Source organism: Echinops telfairi, unplaced genomic scaffold (genome assembly GCF_000313985.2).
Source record: "Echinops telfairi isolate 266 unplaced genomic scaffold, ASM31398v2 ScPeMD7_1;HRSCAF=3_0, whole genome shotgun sequence".
NCBI lineage: Eukaryota > Metazoa > Chordata > Mammalia > Afrosoricida > Tenrecidae > Echinops > Echinops telfairi.
The window spans coordinates 20,876,330-20,894,817 of record NW_022103896.1 but is presented as its reverse complement, the minus strand read 5'-3'; the positions used below and the strand labels follow the sequence as shown (position 1 = coordinate 20,894,817).

The 18,488-nt window shown below is 43.7% G+C and overlaps 1 protein-coding gene across 2 annotated transcripts in view; it reads right to left on the bottom strand.

The window, feature by feature from the left end:
• SAMD12 (sterile alpha motif domain containing 12) overlaps nucleotides 1-18,488 on the bottom strand; it is a 487,288-nt gene that overhangs the window by 435,367 nt on the left and 33,433 nt on the right. For both annotated transcript variants that reach the window (XM_004697671.3, XM_045287628.1), the window contains exon 2: nucleotides 13,470-13,648. In XM_004697671.3, the coding sequence (XP_004697728.2) occupies nucleotides 13,470-13,648 (179 nt within the window). The remainder of the gene's footprint in view (nucleotides 1-13,469; nucleotides 13,649-18,488) is intronic.

Genomic DNA, 18,488 nt, shown 5'->3' with positions numbered 1-18,488 from the left:
GGCATAGAGAAGTGGCCACCAAGGGGAGGTGGGAGGGGGAGATGGGCAGTGACTACTTCTAGGATACTGAGTTTCTGTTTCGGGTGACGGAGAGTGGTTGTGTCTTTTATACAACAGTGTGAGGTCACAGGATGTCATCTGTCGTGCACTTAAAACAGTCTTAAAATGGTAAATGTTGTTAGGTCTGTTTTACCACAATTTAGGAAAAAATGAACATAACCAATAAGGAAGCTAGAGATACTGTTTTCCAAGGTGATGGGCGGCGGGGGGAGAACAATGGAGCGGACAGAGAGGGAACCAAGGGTACCGGAAGAGAGGCTGTTGTTTAGATGGCATAGCCCGTGCGGGCCTGATGGAGAAGGTACCGTAGGTCCACATTTGAAGGCGGTGAAGGCGTGAGCCTCAGGAGAAGTCCAGGCAGAAGGAAGAGTCAATGAAAAGGCTCTGCAGTGGGGAAAATGCCGCCTTTGATCCAGGAGCAGCTGAGCACAGAAAAGCGTGGGGACAGCTGACCTGAGTACTTGCCAGGGGACAAAGCACGCAGGGCCTTGGAGGGCATTGTAAGGACTTCAACTTCTGAGGAACACAGTGTCACTGGAGAGTTTTGAAAATAAGGTTGTGATCGGACTTGCACATAACAAGATCATTCTGCCTTCTGAATTGAAAATTGCATTTTATAATGAATACTGTGAAGCATTACATAAACACATACATTGGGTAGCAATAAAATCAAACTTGCATTTGAAAAATTTTCATAAACCACCTTCTTCAAAATGTGGAACAATACTCAAATTCATAAAATTGACCAGGCTTACTGGCTAGACTGGGCGGTGGGACTCCTGAAACTATGAACCTTAGTCACCCTTCAGGTTTGACATTGAACTTGTGTTAGAAGAATACACCAGTGAAGATCAAAGGGGCAAACTTTACCCAAGGACAACATTCTGAGGGCTAGGAAAGAGGGAGGAGTGGAAACAGCGCGGGGAGGAAGTGGCATGAAGAGATGGTACATCGAGGGATTGCAATGGATGAGCTGAAACGAAATGTGTATGAATTGATCAGTATAAAATGGATAGCTGCTCTGTAAATCTTCACCCAGTCCACCATAACAAATCTTGAAGAAAAACAAATCTTTAAGTACACTCCCCAGCTTTCATTATGGGATTGCCTTGGTGCCATGGTCATCAAACAAGATGGCACATTTTGCCCCCTTTACAGAAGGGTCACAAAGAATTGATACCAGTCACAGACACTGCAGTCTAGCACCCATGAAACATACAACTTTCTTCTTGTTCTTTCATGCTTCCTCCCCCCACTACCATGAACCCAATTCTACCTTACAAATCCGGCTAGACCAGAGCATGTAGACAGGTACAAATCAGAACTCTAAACAGGAAATCCAGGATGGATAAACCCCTCAGGACCAGGATAACAGGAGGGTAAGAATAAGGTGGGGGGAGACACGGGGAACTGATCATAATTATCTACATAGAACCCCCTCACAGGGGGACGGACAACAGATAAATGGGTGAAGGGAGAGAGCGGTTGGTGTAAGACATGAAAAAAAATTATAAATTATCAAGGGTTCATGAGGTAGAGAGGGTGGGGAGGGGGGAATGAGCTGAACCCAAGGGCTCAAGTAGAAAGAAAAGGTTTTGAGAATGATGATGGCAACTTATGTACAAATGTGCTTGACACAATGGATGGATGGATGGATTGTGATAAGAGCTGCACGAGCCCCCACTGAAATGATTTAAAAAAGCAAAACCAAAGCAAGATGGCAAGTCCAGGGGCTGACATTTTTATTTCAGTCAGTTCTTCTAATGATGGGGGAGGCCCCGTCATTAGCACTATGCTGTAATAGCAGTTTGAAGGAAGCATATACGATGATCCTCCAATGACCTTAGTTAAAGAGAGCACATTTTCAGTCTTGTGAATGTGCAATATAGAAGCCACAGGAATGGCAGATCCAAATAATTATCATCAAGGCACTATAAATGCCAATTTTTATAAGACTGGCTTTCTATCATTGTTATTAAGTGGTGCTAAATAGATATTCTTATTAATAGCTCAGATTTAGTCTTGCTTCCCAGACATTGTTTCTATGAAAGTGATATTTAATTTTGGCCAAATCATGATATAAATCTGTCATTTGGTGCTTGGCCAACATGTGTCTCTGGCATGCATATAGCTAAGGGTATCCACTAATGCAGCCCTAGAAAGCCGTTTCTAACATGTTCTGCCTTGGAGATAAGGTTTCAGCCATGGCTTTGTGTTTGATCACTGACTTTTCTATTTAAGTTGATAATTCCCAATTTAATGAGAAAGATGTTTTTTTCTTGTCCTTGGTGTTTTTCCATTTTCAGATGGAATAAACCCTCCGTTTACATTTTTATTGTGGGGAAAGTACATAAGCAAAACCATCACTGATTCTGTCCCGTAAAATTTGGACTTCAGGGAGAGAGGGTGAATTCAGAGAGGGCTCTTGCACACACTGAGAACTCAGGACAGAGCTGGAGTGTGGGTGACGAAAACCTGCCATCGGGACAAGTTTTGGCCAACCCTTAAGGTGACAGAAATCACTGGGTACTGGTTTAGAAGTTCAAATTCTTGAAGTGAAGTTTGGATTGTCTGCCACAGAAAGCAGATTTTTTCCTTGCCTTAGGGACACTGAAGAATAACAGGGTAGATATGGTAAGGGCCCTGGCATTAGGCTGCTAGCCACAAGGCCAGGAGTTCCAAACCACCAGTGGGTAGGAGGGTGGATGAGGCTTTCCACTCCCATAAAGATTTGCCATCTCTGAATCCACAGGGGGCAGTTCTACTCTGTCCTAAAGAGTCCCTATGAGTTGAAATCAACTTGGTAGCCGTGAGTTTTTATATGGAAGTTTCCCTAGCCTTGCTTACAAATGACATCTCATTTGTATACATCGGTCCCAAAAAAGCATTCCCTTGATATAGTCCACCATTACCTAACTCAGGCAAAATTATTTACCTTTCTGCACCTGTTGACTTGCAGAGAATCTAAAAACAACAAAATAACTACGAGGCAAAGCGAGAAAGACCGAAAGGCAAGGGCCTGCATGAAGCCAGAGCGGGACGGTGCCTGGCAGTCGTCATGAATGCCGAGCAAAGCTGTTACGGAAGGATCACAAACAAATGGGCAAAACTACAGAACAGAATTTCCTTCCAGTTCTCACAGAAACCGATGACAGTGGAGGCCCAAAGTCCAGTTGCAGACACCCCACCCCTCCGCACCCCGCATGGGTTAAGCCTCCAGTGAATGCCTTCTAACCATAATTCAGGGACGGGAATACGCTTGTTATCGGATAAAGAACGTTGTAAAGTTGATTATGGCAGATGTAGTTAGGCTAAAATGTAATATCATTTGATCTCCCTTTTGACTTGTTTTAAAGTTTTTTCTGTTTTTAATGTTTTCTGCTTTCTTTTTTTATTGTGGTGTCCCCGTTTTGTTTTGTCATTGTCGATGCTGTTTTGGGGCTGTGTGTGTGTGTGTGTGTGTGTGTGTGTGTGTGTGTTGTAGGATTTCTGTATATGAAATCCAGGATGGGTAAATCTATAGTGACAGCAACTGAATTAGTAATTTCCTAGAGGCAAGGCAGGGAGGTTGGGGAGAAAAGGGAAGCTAATCACAATGAATTTGAGAAGAAAAATTTTCTGAAATGGATTGTATGATTCTTCTTAATATGATTGAATGATTAAATTGTAGGATATGCTAAATGTATGCCAGTAAAAATCTATGTATTAACCTATTAAATCTGTTTTCTATCATGCGTTGTACAAAGTGTCAGACATCGATGCTGTAACAGTGAGCAAATGTCATCCACTGATCTAGGGGGAAAGGTCACAGGCAGAGGGCTGGCAAGCACCAGGAGCATTCCCTTGGAATGGTGGAGAACCAGAAAGGTCGGCGTATCTGGAGCAGACCCAAAGGAGAGACTGACAGAAGATGAGCTTTTGGGACACTAGAAGAGCCCAAATCCATTCATTTGTTTTCGATTGACCAGGGTGATGAGTTTGGGGTTTTGCCTATGTGCTATGAGTTCTATGAGACAAATTAGCCTCAGAATTCAAACACACTTTCTCTAGAGGTATACCCGCACTGTGGAGTTACTGTCAGTGCACTCTGCATAAGTGGGCTCTCCTTCCTTAATTGTCATCTTCCACTTGGCCTTCCCAAGTGGCACAACCTAGAGTCTTAGTCGATGACTTCTCAGTTTGTTGTCCTGCGGTGGCTTGCATGCTGTCTTGATGCTAGAAGCTATACCACTCACAGTTCACACACCAGCACTGACAGTCACAGCTGATGGGTTTCAGCCCAGCTTCCAGACTCAGACAGACTAGGACGGAAGGCTTGCTGGTCTAGTTCCAAAATTAATTAGCCAATATAAACCCTACAGAACACAACAAACTATTGTCCAATACAGTGTGAGAAGATCTTCCTAGATTGGAAGGCACCCAAAACACCACGGACTGCAACAATGAGCTGGAGCGTATAATTATACAATCGACCTTAAAGAAAGTGCAGGAGCCAGGCCACATCTTGCCCTCTTTTACATGAGGCTGCCTTGAATCAGGGCTGACTTGATGGCAAGAACAATAACAGCCTCACAACACTGGGGAAATACCATTCACCAAGTGGATCCTTGCTATTTTCAATCGATTTGTCAGCATCAAAGCATGGAAAGCAATAGCCGTTGTTAGAAGAAATGAATTCTGGGATAAACGTATACTACTGCTTGCTTCCAGATCTTGGAGAGGTCAGTTAATCTCATTTGAACATCAGCTCCCTGTGTTTATAATAAATCAGTGGGTCAGATGCTCCCTCGATTTTCTTCATTCAGTATACCATAACTTGATGCCTCAGATATACTCGGTGTATGAGCGGCTTCCAACATTCATGAAACGTGATCATTCTCTTTTCATTTGATTTTTCCATGAACTTTTTGAAGCCCTCTTCTATCTACGGACCCTCTTTAAAGCTTACTACTTAGGCATTAAATATTTCTCTTTGCAAAGTGGGAGCTTACTGTGGTTTCTTCTGAGATCTGTCTAAATGCCTGATGGATATGGCCGGAGGCCTGGGCGCTGCGGGAACATGACGTCATTCTGCCTGGTACCTTTCGTCCTTGTCCTGCTGACAATTCTGTACAAAGCATGTGCTCATTATGTCTCTCGTGCACCATGTCCTTTCATAGCTTCAGTGACATTATACTGGATTGGCAGCTTGGGTTGGAGACACTCTTGCTTGCAGAGCCAAAAGACACAGATAGCCAAGAATTAGATCATCCTAGCCCCAAATCGCCCCAGATCTTTCCAGAGGCAGCTGAATAATGTAATTTGATCAAAGCTAAGTACAATCCACCTCTCATTTTTTTAAAATCCATGTCTAAATTCTTTTAGCTCTTGGTTTAATTTCATGGTTTCATCCCAGATTCATGGGTCCTGCTTAGTTTTAGATAACTCTACCACCCGATGTGCAGTCAACTGTCATTTGTCTGCTCCCAGCTTCAGCACGGCACCAGGTTTTCCTCTCCTCCGGTCCCCAGCACCCCATGCCCAGGCCAGTTCCTTTAATTCTGTGCCAAAGAAATCTCAACCAAATCTAATATTAGCCTAATGAGAAAAGGCTGTCTGCTGCCAAGGATTCACATAATGTATCCCAAAGCCAAGTGTAGGCAATTATTCACTGTTTTAGATACTGACGTGGCTTGTCCCTTATGTAATACAGCAATCAAGACCTCCTGTGGTTCTCTCTCAGAAACAAGGAACGCACTCGGTGTTTGAACCTGTTCTTTGGCTGATTTAAGGAGCCCTGATGGCATTGCACCAATAAGCACAAGGTCAGTGGTTCAAACTCACCAATAGCTCCAGAGAGAAAGACAAGGCTGCAGCAAGCCCTGAGGACAACATCCCGGCTCAGAGCAGCCAATACACCGAGAGGATCACAGAGCTGGCGCCATCACGAGATATGACGTCCCTCACTGACCCATAGGGCTATGAGGGTCAGCACTGGGGGCATGGTATGGGAGATGTGCCCAAGTTGACCCCACCACCCTGGTGTGAAATACTAAGGACATGCAGCAGAGCAGCAAGGGGAGCTTTGTTTTTGTGAGTATTATTGTCTATTCATGTCTACCTGGACAAGATAGGCAGAATGAACAATGTGGAAGAGAGAACAATGGGACCAATGGTTTGTGGGGGGATACAGGAGAGGGGGAGGTGAGGGAAAGGAAGGGGGATGCCAATAAAATAGTGTCAAAGGAAGTACAAGTGATCGAAAGTTGATGGCAAGGAGGGCATAGGATGTTTGGTGGGACTCAATCATCGGCAATGTAGCCGAGAGGAATCACCAAAACCCACATGATAGTGGGATGAAAGGAAAGTAAAAGAAAATAGAAGAAATAACTAGGAGGCAAAAGACATTTATAGAGGTCTAAATACAGGAATGTATATCTGTAAATACATTTATATATAATGATGGGGGAATAGATCTATGTGCATACATTTATTTATGAACTGTTATGGCAGCAAACCGACATTGGGCCTCTACTCAAGTACTCCCTCAATACGAGAATACTTTGTTCTACTAACACGGCGCTCTGTGATGCTCACCTTCCCTGACACGATCACTGAAGACAAAATGGGTGCATAAGCAAATGTGGTGAAGAAAACTGATGGTGCCCGGCTAGCTTAGTGTCTGGGGTCTTAAAGACTTGAAGATAAACAAGAGGACATCTAGCAGAGAAGCAACAAAGTCCACATGGAAGAAGCACACCAGCCTGTGTGATCATGAGGTGTCGATGGGATCAGGTATCAGGCATCAAAGACCCAAACAAAACAAAATCATATCAATGTGAATGAGGGGGAGGGCAGAGTGGAGACCCAAAGCCCATCAGTAGTCAATTGGACACCCCTGTTAGAAGGGCCACAAGGAAGCGATGCATCAGTCAGAGTGCAGTATAGCACTGACAAAACACACAACCTTCCTCTAGTTCTTTAATGGACCCCCGCACTATCATGACCCCATCTACCTTACAAATCTGACTAGACTAGAGCATGTATACTGGCACATATAAGCGTTTGCAACACAGGAAACCCAGGACAGATAAACCCCTCAGGACCAATAAGGGGAGCAGCGATACTAGGAGGGGAAGGGAAAGGAGGGGTGAGTAAGGGGGAACCGATCACAATAATCGGTGTTTGGTTCCCCTCCCAGGGCGATGAACAACAGAAAAGTGGGTGAAGGGAGACAGTAGTCAGTGTAAGATATAAAACAAAAAGAAGAATAATTTATAAATTAACAATGGTTCATGGGGGAGGGAGGGTGAGGATGGGTGGGAAAAAATGAGGAGCTGATGCCAAGGGTTCAAGTAGAAAGTAAATGTTTTGAAAAAGATGATGACAACATATGTACAGATGTGTATGTCACAATGGATATATGTATGGATTGTGATAAGAGCTGTAAGAGGCCCCAGTAAAATAAAATTAAAAAAAGAAAGAAAGATGAGGCTGATTGCTCACATAAAGATTTATGGTCTCAGAAATCCAAAGAGATAGCTCTATCCTGTCGTGTAGGGTTGCTCTCAGTTGGAATCTATGGTTTTGGCTTATTCTCAGAAGACTGTCTTATAATTTCTTCACAAATATGTGACTGCTTGTATTTAATGTGACCCACTGTTGTCAGGCCCGTTAGAAGAGAGAACTGATCCACGGGGTTTCCAAGGCTGAGGCTTTACAGAAGCAGACCGCCTCAACTGTCTCTTGTGGAGCAGCTGGTGGGTTCAAACCACTGCCTTTTGGATTGGCAGTTAAGTACTTAACCCACTGTACTAGGAGGGCTCTTTCACTACTAGCCAAAAATGAAGTTTCAGTCAGTCATTTAATTCTTGGTTTTTCAGCCACAAAATGAAGATGTGAAATAAAGTTGTAAATAAAAGGTGTGGTGCAAGGCGGCATATGTGCAAAGGAGCTCAGGTGGCACTCAAAGGACCACCTGATTCTTGGTTTTCCCTCTGAGTCACCACGTCCCAGTACATTGACATTGAGGAAGGGAAAATACAGACCAACCTACTGAAACCCTTATTTTACAGACATAGAAACCCAGAAAAAGGATGTTTTCTTGTGAGCACCTAGAAAAGTCAATCTAGAAGTTAAGAGTTTCTATTTCCATTGTTGCCTTGACATGATTTGTTGGGACACTTCCCAGACGTCCAAGGTGGGGGAGCCAGAATACTGCCCGTTCATCCTCTGATCGTATGCCACAGCCCAAGGTGCCATGCATGCTCACATTTCACTCAAACACTCAGGAATTCCACTATGAAAAGAGACGCAGACTCCACGGTATCCAAAAGCTCCTACTTCGACTGAGGCGCAACACCGGTCCATGCGGGCCCAAGGACAACAGTTAGAAGGAATGCTAGTGCAATCACATTTTCTTCTTCACTCCTATACCCACAGATCAAAGCAATGCTGTCCACTGGGACTTGAAGTGATAAAGGAAGTGTCCTACATCTGACAGGTCTAAAACTGCAGCTCCCAGACACGTATGGCTAGTGAGCACATGGAATATGGCTAGCATGGCCAAGGAAGCCAATATTCTCATTTCATTTCACAGTCAGTAGTTTACATAGTCACAGGTGCCACATACTGGACAGCTCGGGTAAAGCTTGAACCCAAGCCCCAGCCCCGCATTTACATTCTGGATGATGCTGTATGACTAGACTCCATCCTCCTGTCCCAACCTCATTGTCCACAACACAAACCACCAGAAGGAGGGTCGACAGAGATGAACGCAGTGGGTTCTGTGTTGGGCTGAAAACGGCCAGACCTGCCGTGTGTGAAACCAGCAGCTGCTTTGAGGGAGAAAGATGAGACTTCTTGGAAGAGTTAGTCTCAGAGATCCACGGAGGCTGTTCTGTCCTATCCTGTTGGGTCCCCAGTCACCAGAACTGACTCAATGGCATTGCACAGGAGGCTGCTCTTCTCCCCCTGACTGCATTTAAAAATAGAATCACCTACATTTTTCACATAGACACACAGAAATCTCCCTTGTTTTTAAAAAAGGAAGAATTCTATTTCAATGCAAACTTTTTTGGACAGTGTATTAGGACTCAACTTTTAGCTTGCTTGCAATGTTTACTCCGTTTTGCTTATTTTTTTAATAGTGCTGTAGTGGCCATATGTTTGCAGTTTTGCATAATACCTTCTTAGGACACATTATTAGAGGTAGAATTAGTGGCTCATAAAACATGTATGGTTAAAATCTTGATAACTACTATGAGATCATCCTCTAGAATAGGTACACACTGGATACTCCTCATTTGTTGTGTTAAGCTGGGTTAACTAGAGAAACAAATCCAGTGACACATATATGTGTACGAAAGAGCTTTATATCAAGAAGCTTTGTATATCAGGAAAACATCCCAGCCCAGTCCAAGTCAAGTCCATAAGTCTGATACTGGTCCATAAGTCCCTCTTCAGACTCACAGAGTCCCAAACAATGATGCAGAATGCAGGAAGATCACAAGCCAGTGGGTGCAAAGCCTTGTGAATTCAATCACGGTGGATGCATCTCCAGGGCTCTGGCGCCATCAGGGCCTGCTAGCAGGAAGGTGAAGGCAGAAAGTGGGGCTGCCCTCTCAAGAGTCATTTATCTTGGTTGACCTCCATTGAAGGTCATCAAGTTGCAACCTGATTGACAGGCTAACTTCCACCTATATCTTCTTACAGGTGTCCTGCTGGCACAAAAAAGCCCATCACATATGCCTTTAGATGTATACATTTCTAGCCAGTGATTTTCTTTAAATGACATCTGGGGTAAGTTGAACGAGCCCTGGGAGTGAATCAGTGAATTGCTCAGCTGCTAAACAAAAGGTTGGTCGTTAGGACCCATCAGCAGTTCTGCAAGGAGAAGATTGGCAACCTGCTCCTGTAAAGATTACCCAGTGCTACTGAGTCGATTCCGAATCCCAGCAATCCCACGGGACAGAGTGGCACTGTCCCCATAGGCATTCCGAGGCTGTGAGTCAGTCAGTATCAAAGCTGACTTTCACCTTTCTCCTGTGGAACAATGGAGGGTTCAAACCACTGGAGCTCCTTCTCATAAAGATTACAGCCAAGAAAACCCTAGGTGGTTCCTGTGAGATGCACAGTGACCCTCTACATAACAGGATGAAACGCTGCCCAGACCTGTGCTACCTCACAATTGTTCTTGAGATCTATTACGTCCTGTAAGATCGCTATAAGTCAGAGGGAATTGATTTGATGGCACTTAGTAACAACGGGTTCAGTGTAGAGTTACCGGATAGCCAATTGTTATCTCAAGAAAAAAGAGAACTCACCCCCCCCCACCCCGCGTTAGAGGATAGAAATGTAACATGCATTTGCACGTGCACTAAACCAGCTTGCCGTCTGTGGTACAGAAACCTTGGGTTAGGTGTCCATGCTACAGAGTGGAGTGTGACACGATGGTACTTACTTTTACCTCTGTCCCCCTAACCCCTAGCTGCCTCGTTCTCCATTGAGTCTTCCGTAAAATAATTGTACACATGCTAAAATGTATTATCATTTCTAGTCTGCTCACTCCTAAATACGATGTAAATGTGAGGGATAAAACCCCAACATCCCCTTTTTATCCCATTTGCTTGGTGGGGGCGGTTTCCTTGTTGATGATTTGGAAGAACTCAAATGAATCCAGCTTCCAATACCTGGCCTACTCCTGAAAGAAGGGTGATTATAGACTACTAAATTCTCAGCGAGGCAGGTTTTTGGCAGAGCAAATACAAAAGGGCCGAGAAGCAAAGGCGAGTGCTGCCAACATGAAGATTCAGGATTGACTACCCTACCAGAGATTCAATCAAAGCCTCTCAGACCCGAATCACAACTTGCCATACAACCAAACGCTTTTGCAAATAAAAGAGATGTTCATCTGAAAATGTGTAATTAAAGTCGACTTAAAATATCAGACCACTCTCAAGAACTCTTCGTTGTTTTGTTTTCTTCCTTTCATCCATGATATTTTTTAATATTCGAAGGACCTTCTTTAAAAGCGCCTACTCAGGCAAGCCCTCTTGGTCTTCGGTGGTCAAGAAGCCCCTGAGGAGCTCGCTCCCTTTCCTTTCACAGCCTGTGTGCACCACAGAGTGATCAGGTTTCGATGGTCTTTCCAACTCAGCTCGCACACTGAATCCCAAAGATCATCAAGAATGTCCTGAAACAGTGGTTCTCAACCTGTGGGTCGCGACCCCTTTGGGGGTCAAACGACCCTTTCACAGGGGTTGTCCAATTCATAACAGTAGAAAAATCAGTTATAAAGCAGCAATGAAAATAATTTGACGGTTGGGGGGTCACCACCCCATGCAGAACTGTATTCAAGGGTCGCGGCATGAGGAAGGTGGAGAACCACTGTCCTAAGAGGTACCACCTCTCTCGGCTAACACGTTGGATGCAAAGTAGCTACATTGTCTTCCTAACGCATCCTTCCCCCCACTCTACAAAATGTACGCCCACGCAGTGTCCTCAGATTTTAATTAGCCATGCTGAAAACAAATGCAGTAATACGAATCAGTCAACACTGTAGCTAGGGTGAAAGAAATCATATTGGATTCTGGGAAATCTGCTGTGAGGTGGAAGGGTGGGGATGGGGCGGTGGTGGTTAGTACATGACGACGTCACCTGTCTGCTGAAGGTTGCTCTTGAGTGATGGCAATCTTTGCTTTCTGAGGTCCCCACACAGCCACTCACTCCACAGAAAACGGAAAGGACATGTCCTCAGAGGTGATGCACAGGGAGCACCCAGAAGCCATGTGGAAAGAGATGCCCCCCATTTCCAATGGGCAAGCTTGAGCAAGCACCTGGACCACTGTGCCCTTGACAGATCATCTTCACTGGTTTCAGACCAAGGCTCAACACTACCCCGTTCCATTGTGGAAAGCCGTTGCCAGAATCCCCTTGACTCAAGCATCACCTACTCCAAAGTCCGCATTTCTGTGTGTCTTGACCCATGTGTTTTCTGTCTGTTTCACGGCACCTACACTAGACCAGCGATGAACAGAACAAAGTATCTTACAGCAGAACAGAACAATCGTGTCTTTCATTAATCGGTCCCTGTGTACCAATGATTGCTGAAGTAACTCAGTAAGTCAGCACATCAGGCTTCAAACAGTACCTGAATATGTGCATGTAGTTCATAAAATGTGTTAACTTGCTATTAATTCATAGTGTTTCTAGAAAAAGCTCCTCCTCTTGATGTAGGTCTGGGCCTTGTACAAAATGCCTCCAAAAGCACAGTGTCACTTAATCTGCTCGTTCTGAGAGGGCCGGGAGCTCCCATGACACCCATTCTACTAGGGAGGAGGGCTGCCCTTCTGGTCTGAGCTCAGGCCAGAGGTGGGTTGACTAAAAGGAAGCTAGGTGTCCCAGAGGGGTAGTTACAGACTTACTGTTAAACACTTTCTGAAGGAAGAGTATGTTTAGTTAGGAGGAAATTCACGGACATTACTGCAGTGGTTTTATTTTATCAAGAAGGAGCATTGGTGGTATCGTGGCTCTGCGTTGGGCTGCAATCGCATGGCTGGCAGTTCAGTGACGCATAGCCACAAGCGGCTCTGCAGGAGAAAGAATGGTCTGTCTACTGTAAATAGTCACAGTCTCGGAAACCCACAGGGCTTGCTATGAGTCAGCATTGACGCCATGGCCGTGAGTTTGGTTGGGTGTTGTTGTTGTTTTTTTTTAATTTAATCAGAATCATTTGATGTTCATCAGGGCATGGGGAGGAGGTGGGATGTGATAAAAAGAACAACAGATTTTGAAATTAAATTGGATTTGAATGCAGGCCATTTTCAGGTTAATATTAAAGACTTTATTGAGTATTCAGTGTATTTTCTTAGGTTCCAAGGATTTGTGCATGAGTCATGGTTATGCATTCGGCTGTTAGCTCAAATTCAGCAGTTCAAAACCACCAGACCACACAGCAGGAGAAGAGGAGGCTTTCTACTCCCATAGAGAATTACAGTTTCAGAAATCCACAGAAGCATTTCTACTCTGCTCTATAGGGTCACTCAGAGTCAGAATCAATTCGATGGCAATAATGAGAGAGTGAGACTTGGCAGATGAAGACTCTGAGGGTAAGACAGTTCTATATAGTTAAAGAGATCAATCTGAGCTGGACTGACAAATCTTTTAAATTTTAATCGTTCCTCGTTTGGGTCCACAGATCAGAGCCTGATGCTTTGAGCATGACCACAAATGCGTTCCCGTTTTACTTCAAAGGGGAGGGAGTCAATATTTTTATTTATTATCACTTATAATCCAGATGCAGGGCTCAGGGCTCAAACACAAGGTGATTCTCGAGCTTGCTCGCAGCTCTTCCCTGCGTCTGTCTGTAGCACACAGAAAATCAGAGCTGCAGCTTTAGAAGCTCCAGAGGTCACCAGAGGAGGACTTACCTTAGCCATCTCTGCGTCTGCCTGCAGCCGTGTTGGGGTTCCTTTTTGGTCTAGCACTTTCTGGATCTTTTTGTTTTCAATGGATTGAGATTCAACACCTTTACCTTCAATTTGCAATTTGATACTCTCGGCACGGGCAGAGTGATCGATACCACGTGGACTCAAACTGCAGTGGAGAGCTAGACAAAAAGAAACAGTGACAACTCAGAAAGAAATCACAGGAGAGAGGGGTACAAGACAGAACACATTGCGTCGGGCCTACGTGGGGTCAAACTTGGCATCTGCGCGTGACGGCTGTGATGGAGGTGGGGAATAATGCTGTGAGGCTGGGGTGTGGTGCAATGGGAAATCATGACCTTTGAAGTCAGAACATCTTAAGAGCAAATTCAGAAACCATCCGTTCCAAGCTGTTGGACTTTGAGCAAGTTACTAATCCCCACAGACAGAGAGGAATACCAAATCAGGCAACTAGGTTGCTGCCTCCTACACATACAATTATTTCAACCCCTAGAGTATAGCTTCTATCCCTGTCTCCAACTGACACAGTGCTCATTCCCTCCCCTTCTGAATCTTCTCTATCCTTTAACCTTCCACTCAAGGCCATGCTTTCTCTCTTTCTTTTTAATATAAACTTTGTTTCTCCATCAAGGTCAAGACAATTTTGTAAGTAATGGTACCAGCCATTTAGTCCATCCTCCGATGGTCCTGGGAATTTAACCATGCCAATGCAGTCTTTTTTTTTTTTTAATTACTAACAAAATAAAAATGGATGTCCCATAGTGTTGTGGTTTGTTTTTTTTTAGATTAGAAAAAGAAAAGACCTCATAGGAACCATATTAGGACTGCAAGATGAATGCTTAATAACTTCCCATTGAAACTATTTCAAAATTGACCTTGTTTGATGAGAGGAACTAGCAGGAACATTGTGATGGTGGTTGCTTAATGAGGCTTTATCAGGTATTTGTTTGCAAACGTTTTAGCTTTCTTCTGAAAACACTTCCACAAGAAGCAGATGTTACTGTTCATTACTTTCTCCAGAAGGTCAACAAGCAAAGTGCCCAGGTCACTTTCTTGCCTTGATTTCGGAAATACTGAATGAGCACTTGGTATGTGTCACCCTTTTGTCAGATCTTGGAAGCATGGATTCACACATGTCTAAGGCAGATGATGCCTTCAAAGACCTCACAAACTAATGAGAGAGGAAGACAAAATAACTAGCGATTTTACACCACAGTTATCACTGCTACAAGGAAGGGAAGGGCAGACAGGAGCAGAGGGTTCTGTGAAGTCAGACCCACAACTTGAAATCTACAGTCCTTTTTCTGAGAATATTTATTCACTAAGAAAACACAGTAAGCTTTTGAGGGTGTTAAGTACTGAAAAAGAAACAGCATGAAATGTCTGGAAACCATACATTCCACCTGGTTGACCCCTATGGAGAGAGAGAGAGAGAGAGAGAGAGAGAGAGAGAGAGAACTGAGGTCTCTGGTAGTAAATTACTTAAGGCACCTGTGCCCCAAGCCTTCAAATATACTGAAAACTGCAGCCTACTCCTGCTCCTTTGGTCTCAACAATTAAGGGCAGAACCTTAAATTCCCTTCCAGCCCTCCTAGCTTTCCAATTCATCAATAACCTCTTCCTATCCAGCATCTTCCGCCTTTCCTGTTCTCAGTACTGTCTCCTTCAGCCAGCATCTGAAAATTTGAATCCTTTGCTCAACTTGGCGCCTCATCCAGGTTATGGTCCCTTCCTCTCTCTTCTCCTAGAGGGAACTTCCTAGAAGAATTGAATCCGGTGTTCTCCGTCTGCTCTCTCTTAATTCCTTAACCCATAGACTTCTGATGCAATCGATATGCTGGCGACATGCACATGTTTTTATTCTAGCCTAGACCTCCCTTCGCAGTCCTTGGTTTGTGTAAATGATTAGGTGTTCATTTAATAACCTAGAGGTTGGTGATTTGAATCCACCCAATAATCTGCTTCCAAAAAGTCACAGTCTATTACAGTCCTATTCTGCAACAAAAGGTAGCCGTGGGATGGAAAGATGGAATTGATAGTAGCTAACTAACTAATCACTCCAACAGCAGAAGCACAATGGGTTTGTCTTAGATGCTGCAAATAGCTACAACTGTTACTCAATATCAACGTGGCAATGCATCACAGTTGTCTCAAACTTGACCTGTTCAAAACTAAACAGTTTCATCCTTGACATCGCTCTCTTCATAATTCACCGTACCCCTTTCATCTAACACCAAGGACAGTGGACTGTACTTCCCCAATACTGCTCAAATCCATCCTCCTTTTCTACCTCCACTGCCAGGACCTTGTCCATGGTACCTGCACTTTTCCCACAGAATACTGCCTGGCCAAATTGTTCCCTGCTCTTCCTCACGTGGCTCCTAAATTCCTTAAAAACAAACAAACAAACACCAACGACTCTTCTTCTTAAGCCATTCCCATGACTTCCTCTTGTACTTAAATAACTCAAAAAGCCTTTAACTGAACAGCAAAGCCTGGATGGTTTGGCCTCTTCTCTTCCAACTATGTTTCCCAGCATCTTAACTTCTGTGGAAGATACTCAGGCCATTTCCCCTTCCTCTTGAATACATCAAGCTCCCCTATCACCCTTTGTGGACTTTATGTGTGATGGCTCTTTGCCTGGAATGTTCTTCCTTATTTTTTTGCCTCACTCCTACTTACCCATTAGATTCTAGTTTAAAGTCCACTTCCTCAGATACACCTTTCTTTAAACCTTTCCTTTTCCTTGCCTTATATGTTAAATAATCTGCCTGGATTATAAGTACTGAACCAATACAAGGGGGCTTCAAAAAGTTTGTGGGAAGATGGAATTTAAAGATAATGAAATTTTCCCCCACTTTTTGAAGGCCCCTCATATAAAATGATCTTCAAAATGATTGTATAAATGTCTAGGAGATTCCTTCAATCTTATTTCAATCATCTTCTATAGCAATTATCTGAAGAGAATACATTTCTCATCTCCTAGGATCTAAGCTTTAAAAACCAGGGCCTGCTTTTTAAATTGGTGCATAGTAGGCACTCAATATGCATTTGTTCATGTTTTAGCCTACAATTTAAACTGAATCTCAAGTAATCATCATGAGAAATTCTGTAACACATACTTATATTCATTTCAAAGATAAAGAAAAGTAGGCTCAAGTTAATGGTCATAGATCAGACACGGTCTGCTCAGCCTCATAGCTACTGAATCATTTAAGATGAACACAATTTCAAGTTACAACCAGTAAAGCCCAGAGTAGACTACACAGTAAAGAAAAGGATTCGCCTTCATAACAGGAAATTAAGTAACGAATGGTACAGGATTAGAAGAGTTCGTTGATTTGGCAGCCCAACTGCATCTCTCATCAGGCTGTTTAATCCTAAATCTCACCTTTCCATTCTGCTATCTAAAGCATCAGTTTCATCCGAATCCCAGGCCTTCTTGTTGCAACTAGAGCTAAAACCTTCTGGTTCTCACTCAGCCGTAGAGAGAACTTGGCTGAAGGCAGTTCTGTTTTTCCCAGCCCTCCTCCAAACTTTCCTCTTCACTTGTTGGCCAGCCAACCAGTTACCCAACCAAGACTCTGGCAGTGGAAAGTGGATTTTACTCTTTGATCAAATGACCTTCAGCCAAATTTCCTAAACCACAGAGCAGCTAGCTACTCAACAGTAGAGGATTAGAATAGATAATGGGGAATCAATCCCAATCCCCTCATTTTAGTCAAAACCTGTGTGAGCAAGAGGCTCACTCACCTCACTCACTCACTCACTCATTCACTCACTCACTCACTCACTCACTCACTCACTCACTCACCTCACTGGCATCCAGTTGATGCTGACTCATAGTGACCCTATAGAACAGGGTAGAACTGCCCCTGTGGGCTTCTGGGAATATAATTCTTTTTATTGTTTGGCTTTCTTTCTGGGCTGGGATGCTTTCTTGATATGTAATTTCTTCTCCTCCCACCCCCCAATGATATAAAATTCTCATATCATACATTTCCATAGTTAAGTCACTTTTTAAAAGAGTTGCATGCACATCATCACAATCAGTTATAGTGCAACCTTCCATCTCCTATATTCATTATGGGAGTAGAAAGCCACTGCTTTCTCCCTTGGAGCAGCTGGTGGTTTTGAACTGTTGACTTTTTTGGTGAGCACCCCAACGCATAACCACTACGTCACCAGGGCTCCTAGAGAGAGATTAATTACTAGTAATACCCATCAGCATTCCCATCTTCCTCACTAGTAGCGACAGTATTGATGGAAATGAGAGGACAACAGGAGAGTGCAAACAACTTGCCCATCAGGTACTAAGAAGAAAGTTGGAGGTCTGTCTTACCCAGAGGTTTCTGGGAGGTATGGCTTGGCAATCTACTCTTAAAAAGAAGCTACTGAACATGTCCACAGGTACATATCAGAGCTGGAAACACAGGGAATCTATGACAGATAAAGCCCTCTGGACCAATAATGAGAGTAGTGATACCAGGAGGGGAAGGGGAAGGTAGGGGGAGAAAGGGGGAACCAATTGTAATGATCTACATATAACCCCCTCCCAAGGGGATGGACAACAGAAAAGTGGGTGAAGGGAGACATTGGTCAGTGTAAGACTTGAACAAATAATAATTTATAAATTGTCAAGGGTTCATGAGGGAGGGAGGGCTGCAGAAGGGAAAAATGAGGAGCTGATACCAAGGGCTAAAATAGAAAGAAAATGTTTTTAAAATGGTAATGGCAACATATTGACAAATGTGCTTGACACAGTGGATGGATGGGTTTTGATAAGGGCTTTTTGGGCCTCAATAAAATTATTTTTTTTAAAAAGCAGCTACTGAGCACCCTTTTGAACACAGTTCCACTTACACAAATGGGATCAATATGAGTCAAACATCACTCCAAAATCTGCACGGCCAAGTCAAGGACCAGGCACACAACAGGCATTTAAGAAACACTGGTTCAGCTACTGGATGAAGCAGCAGTCATTTCCCATTCCAAGAGCAT